This window comes from Cyanistes caeruleus, chromosome 11, assembly GCF_971803275.1.
Source record: "Cyanistes caeruleus chromosome 11, bCyaCae1.hap1.1, whole genome shotgun sequence".
Lineage (NCBI taxonomy): Eukaryota > Metazoa > Chordata > Aves > Passeriformes > Paridae > Cyanistes > Cyanistes caeruleus.
Genome location: NC_141711.1, coordinates 8863012 through 8878003, shown reverse-complemented (window position 1 = coordinate 8878003; position 14992 = coordinate 8863012). Strand labels below are relative to the sequence as shown.

At 41.4% G+C, this 14992-nt stretch overlaps 3 protein-coding genes across 3 annotated transcripts in view; all 3 read left to right on the top strand.

Annotated features, from left to right (window-relative positions):
- PRKAR2A (protein kinase cAMP-dependent type II regulatory subunit alpha) overlaps window positions 1-9108 on the top strand; it is a 59286-nt gene extending 50178 nt beyond the window's left edge. Inside the window, exons 8-11 of the mRNA XM_086845894.1 lie at window positions 1535-1609; window positions 3533-3598; window positions 4323-4461; window positions 4959-9108. Coding sequence (XP_086702020.1) covers window positions 1535-1609; window positions 3533-3598; window positions 4323-4461; window positions 4959-5092 — 414 coding nt within the window. The 3' untranslated portion in view covers window positions 5093-9108. The remainder of the gene's footprint in view (window positions 1-1534; window positions 1610-3532; window positions 3599-4322; window positions 4462-4958) is intronic.
- Window positions 9109-9203: 95 nt separating this feature from the next.
- Window positions 9204-14202, top strand: RPP14 (ribonuclease P/MRP subunit p14). Its single transcript, XM_023935675.2, has 5 exons — window positions 9204-10553; window positions 10674-10758; window positions 11540-11616; window positions 12209-12287; window positions 12922-14202. Exons 1-5 carry the CDS (start codon window positions 10408-10410, stop codon window positions 12976-12978), a joined length of 444 nt encoding a protein of 147 aa, XP_023791443.2. The 5' UTR covers window positions 9204-10407; the 3' UTR covers window positions 12979-14202.
- HTD2 (hydroxyacyl-thioester dehydratase type 2) lies at window positions 13001-14202 on the top strand. The gene has a single exon (XM_023935242.2). The coding sequence runs from the start codon at window positions 13001-13003 to the stop codon at window positions 13526-13528; it is 528 nt and encodes a 175-aa protein (XP_023791010.1). The 3' UTR covers window positions 13529-14202.
- Window positions 14203-14992: the final 790 nt, after the last annotated feature.

Here is a 14992-nt window from a genome sequence, read left to right as displayed (position 1 = left end):
AACCCCACAAAACAGAAAAACCACTAACATGTATTTCTGGGAACAGGTATCAAAATGCAGTTTGTAGTCAGAGTTGTGTTTTCCTGTGAGGGTGTGATATTGAAGTAAGGACACAGTTACTGGGATATTTGGCCTTCATCAGCCAGGAATGGTTTTAAATTTGAGACAAAGGTGAGGGCTATGGTAGTCTTGCTTTAAACATAACTTTATATTCAGGAGTTAAAGTACTGAAGGGAAGCACTCTACCTGGGAACACAATGACATTGTCCTGTTGGGGGGTGTGGTGCCTGAATTTAGGAACAGTGTAGAAATTGTCAATTCTGTTGATTCACCCTGTATTGTCAGAGGGCTTTTGGAACTGACCAAGCTGCTTTTGCATTAGTCTGTCTTTGCCTTGAGCCATAATTTAACTTTTCTTATAATAAAAAAATATGTTCCAGCATTAATCTTTAGTATTTGAGCTCTTAATCCCTTTGGGAGAAAATTACAATATTGCAAAGTATCATTAGGTGTGAACAACAACCTCTCCTATGTATTATTTTGGCTATATGTTGTAGCTGTGAAGAGGTAAATTACACAACACCTTCTCTCTCAGTGCCTGGCTTAAACTGGTTCCATCAATGTGACTTTTTTTGAGCATAGAAATGACTCAAATATTTAAAGATACAGAAAAATAACTCATTAGCACTGGATGGCTTTTTGCATGACACATTGCAGTTGAATCACGCATGGACCAGAATTTGATTTCTCAAACATAGGCAAGATGAAGGTGCATTTGGGGAATGAATGGATTGATTACAACTGAATCATCTGCTGAATTTTAACTGTTAGGATTTTCTTCCTTTCTTGGTATGATTTTTTGCGCTGCTCTGAAGCAATGAAATAGTTTTGTGGAGTTCTAAATGGGTGATGGGAAACACGGGATATCTCATTTCTCCCTTCCTGTTTATGAAGACTCAGGCATGTTTCCTGGCATGCCAGGTGCTGCCTCCTCCCACTGCAGGGCCTGCTCAAGGTTCACAGCTCTCGTCCTTGTCACGTCACCTTCCTCTTCACTCTAGGAATGAGTTCTTAGACACAATTCCTTCCACACACGTTTACATATATAGTGGTTAAAATATTTCTTAAATGTTTTGCTGGTATTTCTCATAAGGTTTGCTCTTAGGAAGTTTTTAATATTTTTGGAGTGTTTTCTTCAAATTTCAACTGAATCTTAAAGAAAGTGATTTTTTCCCTGTCTAAACCAGCAAAAATCAGGTATTTGCTCTAAACCAACCAGATATTTTTTAACTTGAGTGGTAAGACAAGCACAGGGATAGGACACTAGATAATTTTATTTCCCTGTTGATTACGGTAGTCGTAAGACCTGTGTTGCAGTACTACAACAATGTCATTTTGGGGCTGTATTTATAAATTGTGTGTTTGTGTGTCTAGTAAATGTCTGCTCATTTCAGGAGGGGTCATAATGATGCAGGAGAGTTCATAGAGATGAGCTAGAATTGATTATTATTTTTAATTTTCCTCTTTGTTCTAGCCATCAGAGCGAATGAAGATAGTGGATGTTATAGGAGAGAAGGTGTACCAAGATGGGGAGCGCATAATTTCTCAGGTACTTGAAATCTAAACTTCTCTTTATCATTCTCCTTTCTCTGCTTGTTTTTTCTATTTGGAATTGATTTGCAAAATTCTATTACTTAGGCCAACTTGTCATTTATTCTTTTAATATTTCTAATTTATTTAACCACTTCTTGAATGTTTGGGGAATGAACAGTATGTGCTTTGCTGTAAATTATTTTATTACTTTAGCTTTTTGGTATTTCTTCTCTCATCTATGTTTTATAATTAGTCTTTGCAAGGATTCAAGATGAGTGTGCCTTTAGAAGCTGAAATTAAATGTCTATGCAGTTTTCCATGAAATCCCCCATCTAGAGTTTGCCTAGGCCCCTGTGATCAAATTAAACAAGGAGTCACTAGCTCTAAGAAATTGTCAGGATTAATTGAAACCACTGTTTTTTCTTGTGCTTTCCTGAGGTATTTTGGTGGTCTGACTTCAGTGGACATCCTTTAGTGGTTGGTGAATGCTGCAGTAGATCAAGGCCAAGGTGGTGGAACATTAAGTTAATCAAATTTGTGGTTGCTGTGTTGCAAAAGTGCTCTAGTTCAGGTAGAAGTTAATGTAAGAAAGGCTTACCCAAAACTGCAGATTTTTGGTTACAACATTGTTCTTGTATAGACAGAATACAACTCCTTAATAGTGTCCTGAATAATTGATCTAAATTATCTTGAATGTCAGATAACTGAATATAGGAAACAAGTTTGCTGATAACTGTCAAATTATTTCACTCCAAAAATACCCTCAGTTTTTTAAGTTGAAATTCTTTTTGCTTAAGACCCTGAGAAAACGGAACTTAGAGCAAAATCAGAGCTTATAAATCAGTCTCAAAACTGGGAATTCATACCATTAATGATCCAATTACACAGTTAATTTTATTCTTTTTTAATAACTGAATCAAGGACAAAGATGTAATTATCCTTAAAAGGAGGATTAATAGTTTGGATAGGTCTGGGTGATGGTAGTACACTGCTATGGACGATGAAATTCTGTGCTTGGAAAAGATAACTCTTACATTACAGCAGTTGCATGAATACCAGGGACCTCTTTTCCCTTGTGAGTAATTTTAAATTTTAATTACCTTTCTGGAATTTGACCCTTCATTTAAGGGCAGTAAGCTTGAAAGCATTTGAAAATTGTTAGTAGTGTTATAAGAGTGTCTCCTACTCAGTTTGTTTCCATTCTTCTTAGAAATAAAGTACTCTTTCAGCAGTTACTCTTTCAGAAGTTAGCATAGAGCATTAGTTCATGCTGTGTTGGTTGGCAATGGTGAATGAAAAGTTTGCACTGGATGGCTAATGACCATCCTCAGGAAGCTTAGCTAAAGGCCTAATTCCTTCTCTAACTCCATGTTTAAATCTTGCATCATTTAAACATGATGAGGTTGAGAGAGATGTGAAAAATGTTGTAGACACTCTCACAGGATGACAGAATAGTTGAGGTTGGAAGGGACCCCTGGAAGTCACCTTGTCCAACCCCTCTGCTCAAGTGAGGTCATGGAGAGTTTAATGGCACCTTCTTCCTGCTGGAAGAAACACAGTTGCTAAATCCCTGTTTTATTAAAATTTACTTCTGAAAATTCTATGTTCTGCTTAATTTCACTAACTATTGCTTACTTCCATTAGGATCAGAAGATTTGCATTTAAGTGGTTTTGCTGTATATCATTAATCTCTTTTGTGTTTTCCTTTCCTCCTGCCCTCTTAGTGAATGATGTGCACTAATACTTCCTTCCCTGTGGCTTCTCTGGTGTATTACCCAACCAGTCACTTTTTAATGTTAAGAATCTGAGAGTTTGTTAATTCTAGCAACTTTCTGAAGAAGGCCTAGTTCAAAGTGAATGCATATTAATACTCTTTATGCATACTTTCACAGTCAAGTAAAAAAAAAAAAGAAATTATTTTACCTTTTCTTCTTCACAGGGTGACAAAGCAGACTGTTTTTACATTGTAGAATCTGGAGAAGTAAAAATCTTGATTAAAAGCAAGGTGAGTTCAAATTGAGTGATTAGGCTTTGTATTAATCACTGATTTGATTGATTAATACAAGAGATGTGAAAAAACCCACCCTGAATTATTTTAGTATATTGTTTTATGATATTGATCATCATTATTCTTGTGATGTAGGTTGTAAACCCCCTTACCTCTTCTGAAGCAGCCAGAAGCCATGTTACTAAAGTGCAAAGGTCTTTTGCTCCTGTCTGCTGCTCTGCAGACTAACCTGATATGTGACTGTGACAGCCCACAGCTCAACTCCAACCCATCCCTTCCCTCCCTGATGCACTTTCCCTGGCCTTAAGGGTGGAGATGAAACTTTTCTTCCATGATTATAGAAGACTGCACATTGCAAAATGTGTGGTCTGTTATCTTTAGTGACATACTAGATGTTGGCAAATTGAACAGATCTCTGTACATCCTGAAGCAGCCAGGGGAGCAGCATGTGGTGCATGATAAAGCCTGTGTTAGGCCACATAGCAGCAGTTCCCAAAGCTGTAGCAGTAGATACCTGCCCATGTCAAAACTTGTGGGCTGGCACACGTTTTTGTTACCAAACTTCCAACTGAATATGGTATCAGGGTGTTCTACCATGACTTGGGAGTTGCTAGTTTAAAGGCGTGAAATCAAAGAGCTGTTGCACAGAGTATCTGAGATTAGCTGTAGCCTTGTACAGGACAGAGCTGTGTGCAAATAATGAAACTGCACTGTTTGACAGACTATGACGAGTAAAGAAGCAAATCAAGAAGTGGAGATTGCCCGGTGTCACAGAGGGCAGTATTTTGGAGAGCTTGCACTTGTTACCAACAAACCCAGAGCAGCCTCTGCCTATGCTGTTGGGGAGGTCAAATGTTTAGGTAAGCAGATGGTCTGTGTTTCTAGTCATCCTTTTCTGCATTTTGCTTGTCTCATGGACCCTACTTGAGTGAGCAGCCATTCAAAACCCAGCAAACTTTTGGTAACTGGCAGTCAGATTCCAGAAGCCAGGAGCATGGGCTGGAGTGGAACAGGAAGCTGGAGAAGCACTGCTGCTGACTCATAGCAGATTTTCTGTTTTCTGTGTGTGTGGCCTGTACTTGTTTGTCACACATAGCCTTCAGGTCATCTTTTAATACTACTGTGGGGTGTATTTTGCTTCTGTATTTATCCTTGAGATGAGGTTTGTATTTCATTAATCTTGTTTTTTCAAATAACAGTACAGAGAGAAATCAGAAACATGATTTCTGTGGTTTCTTTTGAAGCCTCAGCCCTAAGTGGGTTGAACTGAAGGTCTGGGTTCTGAGTTCAAAAACCAGATTGGTATTTGGGGTACTTTTTGACAAATGGTCTTGTTTTCACCTCTGTTCCATTACAGTCATGGATGTGCAAGCATTTGAGAGGTTGCTTGGACCCTGCATGGACATTATGAAGAGGAATATAACACATTACGAGGAGCAACTGGTGGCAATGTTTGGCTCTAGCATGGACCTGATGGATCCAGGGAATTAGGCACAGGGTACCTCAATGCCTTCTTAGTTCAAGACACAGAAAAGCCTCCTATCAGCAACACAACTCACAAGGACAACGGACACTATGGAACAGTTACTGCTGCTGTTTTCTTGGGCATTTTAGAAACCATAAACAAGTCTCAGCACAGATGGATTGCTCACTCCTCCCTGCCTCCACTTTGCTGCTGATACTTCATTATTAGACCTAGATTAAAGATGATTCTAACCCTATGTTCACTTACTTGGTTCAGAATGGCGTCTGTCCAACAGTTCAAGTGCCTGATACGAAACCCAAAGTGTACAAGACATAGAAGCCTCCTTCCTTCTGGGTGTTACTGTTGGGATAAATTGTCCCATCAGATTTTGTAGTGGGAGGTTGCCTGTTCTGCAGAGGCAGCCTGTGGAATACAAGCCTTTTATGGGCTGATTACCTTCATCTGATGCTTTCCTTATACAATGTCAAATTTGCTTTTAATTGTAGCATCTGGGTTTGAAGTTAAAGTATCAATGGATCCAATGAATAAGATGGCACTGAAGTTTTGGTCCACCTGCTGAAAGCAGCAGGTAATAAATATAGAGAGCTCTTTAAACCAAGTAAACCGAGCTGGGGACATGGGAGAGTCTGCTTAGCAACCAGATGCAGAAAACATATTTTAAGTGTTTTCTGAGCAGCAAAGAAAATTGGTTTACTCTATGCTGTCCAACAAAGTGCAGTGGTTCAGATCAAATGGCCTGAAAGTGTCATAATTGTCATCTCCCCAAATATGCTCCATTTTCCTGACACTGACTACATTTTATGGTGGTGAGATCACAATATATGACCTTCTCTTGCTTACAGAGATCCTTTATACTGCTACATTTCCCAGGGTGCAGTTGTTGACTGGGTCAGTTTTAAAGCTTTTTAAGGAGGTGAATGTTTTGTAATTTAAATGAAGACTACTTCTGTACTTGTTTACAGGAGCTTCCCCTAGTCCTAACATTTCACAGTATTTTAACTTCATTAGACACTTGAATGCTTCCAAATACCACATTGATTTGCTAAACTTTTCAAAAGTTGGCAACATTTGACTTAGTAAAGCAAATGTCTTTGCTAACTACGCAGTTGGTGTGTTTGAGGAGTCTTTTTGGTTTAGGTGATAACTAAGCTAATGATGTTTATCTAAAATACCTGTTAAATTTGCAGCATTTATTAGGTAGAATCTGTTTCTATAGCTTTAAGGACCTTAATTGGCATATGGCTGAGATTTTATCAGGGTATTATCTAAATAAGAATCAGACCATAAGAAGGACATTTTTATTGTGTACAAACAGAATATATATATTAAGACATTGAATTTGGAAGTAATAAATCTAGTGACCCTTTGAATTTGCATTCTTCCACAGCTTATGCAAAACATACTGGTGTTTTATGGGGTTATAAAATTTTAATTGTGAATAGTAGTGTAAGAGAACTTGTTATTTTTATTCATGGCCATGTAAGCAAGAATGGAAGGATGCTAATCTTGAATTCCTGCTTTTAGTTATCACAGTGGACATTTCTCTAAGGCATGAGATGCTTAGCAGCAACTCTTAAGTTGATTTCTGGACAGTTTTTCCCCATAGTGGATGAGCTCCTCCCATTTCCTGCAATATGAGTAAGATGGAAAGTTGATAAATTTGAATGGCTGTTGTCCAGTTACTGTAATTGCAGTCATATTTTTATATAATGCAAATTATTTGTAATGGACACCACTGAACTTGGTGTTTCCATATTATTAAAGTCCTGGTCGTGATGTCTAGTGGCTGTTCTAACTGCATGTATTTTAGAACAGTGCATTTCACTTGCTTTCCTGGGCTGTTTCTTTGTCATAAATTACAGACAAAGAAGCAGCAGGTACTTTTCACTCATGCTTCCGAGGTTTAACACCAAAGACAGAAATAATAGTTTTCATCACAGAATTTAAGAAACCAAACAAAATCCAAACCAAAACAACAACAAAAACAAAAAAAAAGAAGAAAAAAAAATTTAAAAAACCCCACTCATCAATTCCTTGCAGTGATAGCAGATATAACTTTAAAATACTTTGGGCTCCATGACAAAGAGAGTTTCTGAAGCCAACTTGTGACTGTCCTGTGAGCCAACATGAACTGGTCTCTGAGCCAGCCTGAGTTTCTGTGCTGCCTAAACTGTCATATGAGCTAAAGAGAAACTTGCTGTGAATAATCACCAGCTGGCCTTTGTTGCTCCCAGGCAGAATATCCTCTCATTTATCTAGAGGAGCCTGGCAGGTTGGGCTGCCTTACAGATGGATTCTGGTTCTTAATGCCTTTGGTTCTGTGCAGGACAGGACTGTAACCTCAACACAGGCAGTTGTTCCAAAACTTAACTGAAACCCAGGCAAGGCTGATGTCAGATTCTTGAGATATTTCTGCCTGGAAGGCAGGATTTGATGGCTTCTAAAAGTCAAATGAAAATACGAGCATATAAAATCAAAAGATTGGGATCCTGTATGAACAAAATCAAGCTTTTGAAGTTTTACTGTTCTCTGGGCTCCCTGGAGCAATGGCATACTGGGCAATGCCATCCTGCATCCAGGGTCTGTGCAGCATCATTCTGTGGTATAGAGGCAGCTGACTTTGAGCTGAAAGAGAATGAACTGCTCAGAAGGCTCATCCGTTTAAGAACTATAATGTGCAATGTGCCTGATTAGTTTGTCTAGTTTAACCAACCTGTTTGTACAGTTTTGGAGCATGAAGGTAATGAAAGAAGCTTTAGTAAGATGCTCAATATTGCCAGGAATCTGGTTAGAGCACCAGCAGAGAGCAAAACTGGACCATGTGCGAGTGCTGATACCGAGTTCAGGGAGCGACTGCAGCACCTGTTTGTGACCATCTGCCCCATCCCTACATCTCAGCTCGTTCCTTTGCACTCTGTTTATTGCACTTGTTGCAGAGGGTAAGCCCAGGTGTTTTGTTACTGCTCAGTGTTCAGTTAATCTGCTACTGAGTCTCTGAAATTGGCACTAAAGAGAGATTTACTTTTAATAAAACAACTCAGCAGCAAAGTGGGCACAGAGGATCCTGTTTTCGAGGCTTAGAGGAAGACAAGTCTCCTGTTTGTGATTCCCTGCTTGTGATTGTTGTGAAGTCAGTGAGAGGAGCTTTCAGTGGTTAAATATCCTGGCACTTGGTATTTCTGTCTAATGTCACAGCACAGGTTTGAAAATGTAAAAACAAAAAAGAGCAGATGTGCTCTCTTCTTAGAAACAGAAGTGCAAAACTTAAAACTTTAAAATAAAACTTTAAAAACTAAGTGCAATTTTGCACAGAGGGCAAAAAAACCCCAAAACCCCTTTGAATGTCACTTCCATTCTTTCTTTTCCATTGGCTGAAAGCAGACTCTTGTTCTTGTATTTGTAAACCAGTCTTGCCAAAATACAAACACGTTGGGTTTTTTCACTTCAGGTAATTTTTGTTGTTACAGTTGTTGCTAATCATTTAAACTTTTTTCGAACCATAAATTTTATTTCAAGAGGCCTTCCCTGTGGATTTCCTCCTGGCGTTCTGCAGCACTACACTGCTATTTCAAGAGGCAAGAGAAAGTCACCTCACAGGAGACACTCAACGCAGCTTAGCTGGCTGGAGCTAATAATGTGCTACTAATTTTCCTCTGTGGGGCAGGAGGGGAATTAAATTCTGCATAAAGTTGCTACCTCAAGGCTCCAAGTGCTTTTAAAGGTCTTTCACTTGGGAGAATTTAATAAGACAGTTCTTAAAATTGGTCTGTTCTTTTGAGTTAAATGTTTTTGTTTTTTTAAAAAATTGATTCATTGAGGGACCCTTATTTTAATTCATTTTACTACTTGATTCTCAAAGGATGAACAGCTGCAAAGTTTGGTTCTTGCACTGTAGTGTTGAACATGAAAGAAAAATATCTGCCATATATACATATGGTTTTAACAAGTTAAACCACTCTGGGGTTCAGCTTCACTTTTGGTTAATAAAAAACTGACCTGTTGTGTCCAGCCTTCCGGTACAGTCCTGTGTGTGCTCGTTATTGACTCGCTGCAGCTGACACAACCCCCAGCCTTACAGCAGCTCCCTGGATACACTTGGAAATGTCCAAGTGAGTTCCTCTTACCAGAGCCTCATGGAGACCAGCACTTGCCCTACTGCAGTAACAAAAAGAGATTCTATACGGCACCTGACTTCCAAGTTTTGCTGCTTGGTGATGAAATTTTACTAATATCTTAAAAATAATACTAACTTCTGTAGGTATTGTTAGTCCAAATAAAACTGGCTGCTCCAGTAAGTCTGCCAAATTATTGTGGAATTGATTTATTGAGCACAGCAATAATTGGTTCTCAATTCCCAGGGTAAACACTATTTCTGAAGATGTCTTGTTAGCCTACTGAATTTTATGTGGCAAACTGCTTTTCTTTAACCTAGCTAACAATATGAAAATTACTTTGGTACATGTGAAATCATATTTGCTTTTGCTGAAGTTTTTTTTCTGAATGTTCAGCAGTTTATGTACCATTTCTAAGTCAGCCCAGGAGTGGAGTTCAGGTGGATTGTGGTGGTAAGAAGCATGAGAAAGCTCTGCTGGAATAATACAGGACCTTTGCACAGCCTGAGCTGTGTGAAGGTGCAGGCAAAAGGTGTCTCTTGCCTGGAGTCAAGCACAATATGCACTTTGGCCTTACTGCAGTGTTACCGTGCTGGGGTCGATGCTAATTCCTGGATAAACCTGGTAAAAGAAGGAAGATTCTGTGAAGTTCTTTTGTGGATGTTTATTTCAGTGGAGCAAAAACATATTTCCATCCTTTCAGCTGTTTCTGTGGTAAGGATACGTTTCATGCCAATCTTTAGAGCAGGTATAAGATACTAAAGTTGTGTTATTTTATCATCTCAATTAGCTGTTGGCTGGTAAGGTGCAAAGACAGGCCTCGACCTCGTTCTGTGCACTTCCCAAATTTGTTTCGGCTGTGTGTCCTTGCAAAACCGAGACAGGGGCAGCAGCGTCTCCTCAGTGTTGGTTACCTGGTGCCAGGCGGCACCTTCACCAGGAGCTGCACCGGGACTGACACATTTGCTTGGAATACAAGCGGAGGAGCATCTCTGCGTGCCCGTCTCCAACAGCACGTTTGTGGTGCAGCGCTCCGCGTTTGCCGTAGCGAAGCTGAAAGCTTGCGTGCAGCATTTGGGAATACGCTCTGCCCGCAGCTTCCCAGGGATTCGTCTCAGACTCCCAACACTGCTCTCGCTCTCCTCCGTGGGTAGGGCCCTCGGGCCGGGCCTGTGCCGGTTGCGCGCAGGAGGCGCCGCGCGGTTGCCATGGCGACAGCGACCCCGCGCGGCCGCCGTAGAAGGGGCGGATGGGCGGCGCGCGCGGCCCGGCGGGCGCGGGGAATGGCGGCGGCCGCGTTCGAGCGGCGCGTGCTGCGGCGCGCGGCTGAGCATCATTATCTGCGCGTGCGCCTGTGAGCGACACCCCCGGGACCCCCGAACCCCCTATCCCGAACCCCCTAACCCGAACCCCCTAACCCTAACCTGAGCCTCCAACTGAGCTCTCCTGACCCCCTGCGCTCTCCTTCCCGCAGGGAGCTGGCCGACGGCGGGGCCCGGCCCAACGCCGCGCAGTTCAAGCAGCTCGTGGTGACAGCGCTGAGGGAGCTGCACGGAGAGGTGGGACCAGCATCGGGACCGGGATTGGGGTCTGGCCTCGGCTGGCGGCTCCGGGTTGGGCCGGGAGAACCTTGCGGGAGCGGGTTGTTGTCCCCTGGAACAGCCGCTCTGGCTGCAGAGCGGTGGCCGAGCGGGGCCGAAGGAGCAGGCCAGGCAGGGTAAATGTTCTGGGTTTGACCCTCCGGTAGCCGGTTGCCCGCTCGCCAGCCCCCGTTCTGACTTGCTCCTAGCGAAGCTATGCGGTTCAGTTCAGTGCCCGTGGCCAAGTGGCTTCAGCCATCCCTAGCAGTGCTCAGGTTGGGCCGGGTTTGGAGCAGCCTGGTCTAGTGGAAGGTATCGCTGAGCATGGCAGCGGGGCTGGAACTGGGTGAACTCTGTAAGTTCATCCAGCTCAAACCATTCTTTGATACTTGTTTTTAGAATATGTGGTATCGATGCTTTTGCTGTAGAGAGGTTTTAAAAAGAGAACTATGGGAAGGGAACTTTGTGGCTGGGAAAGTCCACAGTACTGTTTTCACTCTGTTTACTCTGTTGCTGGCTGACTTTAAGCAGGTCACATCACCTCTTGGTCTATGTTTCTCTAGCTGTAATGTGGAAAAAAAAAGTGGCTTCTAAAGAACTATGAGAAGAAGGGTGCTGTTTAAAGTCCAGCGTTGTAATTGAAACACTTCTCTGAGATTTGAGTGTAACTATAACACCTTTAATGATGGGGGTGAAATCAGTTGCTTCTAAACCATGATAAGAATATAAGGTGATACTAAATAACATTTTTTTTTCATAGGTTGGAGCAGCTTTGCCTGTTGATCTCTTAACATATGAAGAAAAAACTCTGTCTGCCATATTAAGAGTAATCAGCAGGTAAGATGCAGTCAGGACACGCTTCCATGCCATGAAAGAACTTTTCGTAAGAAAACAGAACTCTTAAACTAAAAATGGCCTTTGAAGAATTAAGCCTAACTTGCAGATATTTGCATACAGCATGCAGAAAATAATTACTGAGTCTTGGTAACTTTGTGCATCAGTACATTATTCCCGCTTTAAACCAGAGTGATTTTAACAATTTTAAAACAGGAAGTAAGCATAACTGAAGTATTGACTTTAAATGTCTTTCTGTAATAAAGATGAGAATGGTTACTCTAAATGGTGACAACTGCAGCTGATTTAGGTGAAGAACGAGCTTAAATGCACACAGAGAACAAGAACAGTGCTGGTAAAGTGAACTTGAAGTTGCAGTACATCTCTCTGTGTCAAAGACAAGAGACTGCAGCCACTGCAATAATCCTTCAAGATATAGTTTTGTTACTAGAACTCTTTAGTGAAATTACCTGATGTTAAACTCTTAAGGGTTCATTACTCTTTGCATAACATGCTTTCTGTTTGAGATGTCTATGCTGCAAGAAAACAGAAACCCCCAAATTTTATTAATATATTTTGTTTTCTTTTTATTTAGTGGCCTTGTCAAGCTGTGGAGTGCTCTAACCTTACTGGGCTTCTACCAGAACAGGAGGTGTGCCTTCCGGGTGCTGCAGGTAAAGCCCTGTGGGGCTGGGTGCCTTCCCCCAGCTGTCAGCTCTGGCTCTAAGCTTGGCATGCTGCCTAAGCCTTTTCATAGAAAGATGGCCTAGATGTAAAAATGCCTTGGTTTGGGAATTAAGTGCCTTTCAGTGCAGGTGTGTGGGCCCGTGTTTGAGCAGTTATCATCTTAAAATGAGTCTTGTACAATGTGACAATAGTGGCTGTCTCATTACTTTATGGTTTCAGTCCAGTAACAAGTCTTGATGCCATTAATACATTTGCAAGAGAATAATTTCTGGCAAATGTTGTTCATGACCCACATCTTGGTCCAGGTTTTATTTACCCTACCGTACTTTTTGCCTTTCTAATGATTACTGTCAACTGACTTTGTTTAACAATGAATATATGGACATGCACTTCCAGACCTTATTTTTTTCCATAGGATGCTGTTTAATAAAGTGAGTTCTGAGAATTTTTTGTTTCTGAAGCCATGGCTAGACAAAAGTCTGCTCAGGCATATCTCTAAATTTTTAATCTAGCATGTAAAAGGAAAATGGAAGTATTTTCAACTTTAAGAGCATTCGATTATGGGGTTTTTTAAGGCTTTAGTTGTTCAGTTCTTGTCTGTTTTTTCTTTCCCCAAACTAGACATCTCCATTTCTACTTGCGTTATCTGGCAACAGTAGAGAATTAGTCTTGGACTGAATGCAGTTGTTGGTTCGGCTGCATGCCGGAGAAGTTCCTGGAAATGTTGCAGCCCTTCAGGCGTGGAATTTCTGGAGGGATTTTCCAACAAAGAGCCTTGACAAAGCCAACGTTTATCAACTCACTGCTTGGACATCCCGTATTTCAGAATTTACACATAAAAGTTGGAGACAAAGCTGAGCTTAGCAAGGCTTTTACACAGAATGATGTAGTTACTTTTTCTTGTTTAACAGGTGACACAAATCCTTTGCATTTAAATGAAGAGTTTGCGAAGAAGTCTAGGTTTGGGAGAACTGTTGTCCATGGAGTGCTGATCAATGGACTTATTTCTGCAGTTCTGGGTACAAAAATGCCTGGTCAAGGATGTATATTTCTTTCCCAGGAGATTCGTTTTCCAGCTCCTTTGTATGTTGGTGAAGAAGCCACAGCTGCAGCGGAAGTGAAACGACTGAAGGGTTCTGTTGCACACATTTCTGTGTCATGTCAGGTCAGAGAAAGTGGAAAAACTGTAATGGAAGGGATGGTGAAAGTCATGGTGCCAGAGAGTTAGGGCTGTTCAACATGTGCAACCTCAGTATAAAGGCCAGTGTACACTTGGTTCTGACTCTCTTTTTATGTGACATCACTTAAACCAGTAAATTTGCAACAAAAATCTTTCAAAATGTCTGAAAGTGCAAAAATTTAACCTTTCTAGAACTGCATTAAAAGTAGAGTTTCTCCTTTTTTCATTGTGATGGGTTTCACTGCCAAGGTGAAACCAACAGAAGTAGGCACTTGCTGTGACAAAGTGGCACATTTAGACAAGCCTTTGTGCTGCCACAGTGGGAAGCTTGGACTGGTGGGGCTCACACTGAGGTTATTCTTTCTGGTAAAATCACAGTCCTCACCAGCAAAGTTCAGTTAAAACTTGTTCCTTCTGTACAAAGCAGCTGTATTGCCAACAAGCATCAGGGGAGGGGACAGTGCTGTGTTTAAAAGTGGAACAGAAGTGGAGGTACTGACACACAGGTACTGCAAGATGTGTTGTGTGTACAGCAAGTACAAGTACAGTAAGTACACTTGTACTTGCTCCTGAGGGCAAGACAAGCAAGGGCAGGTGATTTGAGTACTGACTATGTGGCTTCTCTCTCCTTGCTTGAGTGTGTGAACATGGATTTTGTCCATTCAAAGTACCTTGGTAGTGTAGACTTCTGGCAAATTAATAAATAAATCATCTGAGTTAAATTATTTTAGTACTGGCATAAGATTATGATACACTAAGAAACTTTTTTCAGGAATGATTGAGGCCATCAGGAATAAGGTCTCCAGTTGGTGGCTCATATGACTTTATGGCAAAGCATCTGTTTTCCCCTCCTCTACAGCAGAAAGTTTGAAACTGTTTGAAAGATATGTTTGAAACTTATCTTGACTGCAAATAACCTCAGAAGTTGTCTGCTATGAAAAGAGAGTTTCTCCTCAACCTGTGATGAACGCTACTGGTAAAACAGCTGCACTGCCTGAGTGTGCTGCACTCTAACCCTGGTGTTAAGTCACACTGGAGCAGAGAGAAGATATGATAATGTTTCAGGTGTTTGACTTCATGCCTTCTCTTTCCAAAGTTTGGCCTGTTTGCAACCTGGAAGCAGTAATTAGGAAGAGGTTTCCTTATCTCTTGTCTGTAGGAGCCGTTTCACTTCCCATTTCCTTTCCTTCTGCCTCGGGTCACTGCCTGTCACTGGCTTTTGCTGGACAAAGCACTTCATCGAAGCAGGCCCCCTCCTTCCCCTGTTCTTTGTTCACCTGCTTCTCCAGGTGGAAACTTGTCTTCTTAAGGCCTGTTAACAAAAGGAATCAGGTCTGTGCCCAATCTCCTGGGTCATTGCAGAAGTAGTTTGGGGAGTTGGGGTTGCTGCTCCAGCCTGGCTGCTGAAACAGAAACACAGCCCATTTTCCTCTCGTCATGGAACTGCAAGAAAGAGATGAGGCTCTTCATGACACCTGCTCCAGGTGTACGACTCCAGCTCTGCAGTCTTAC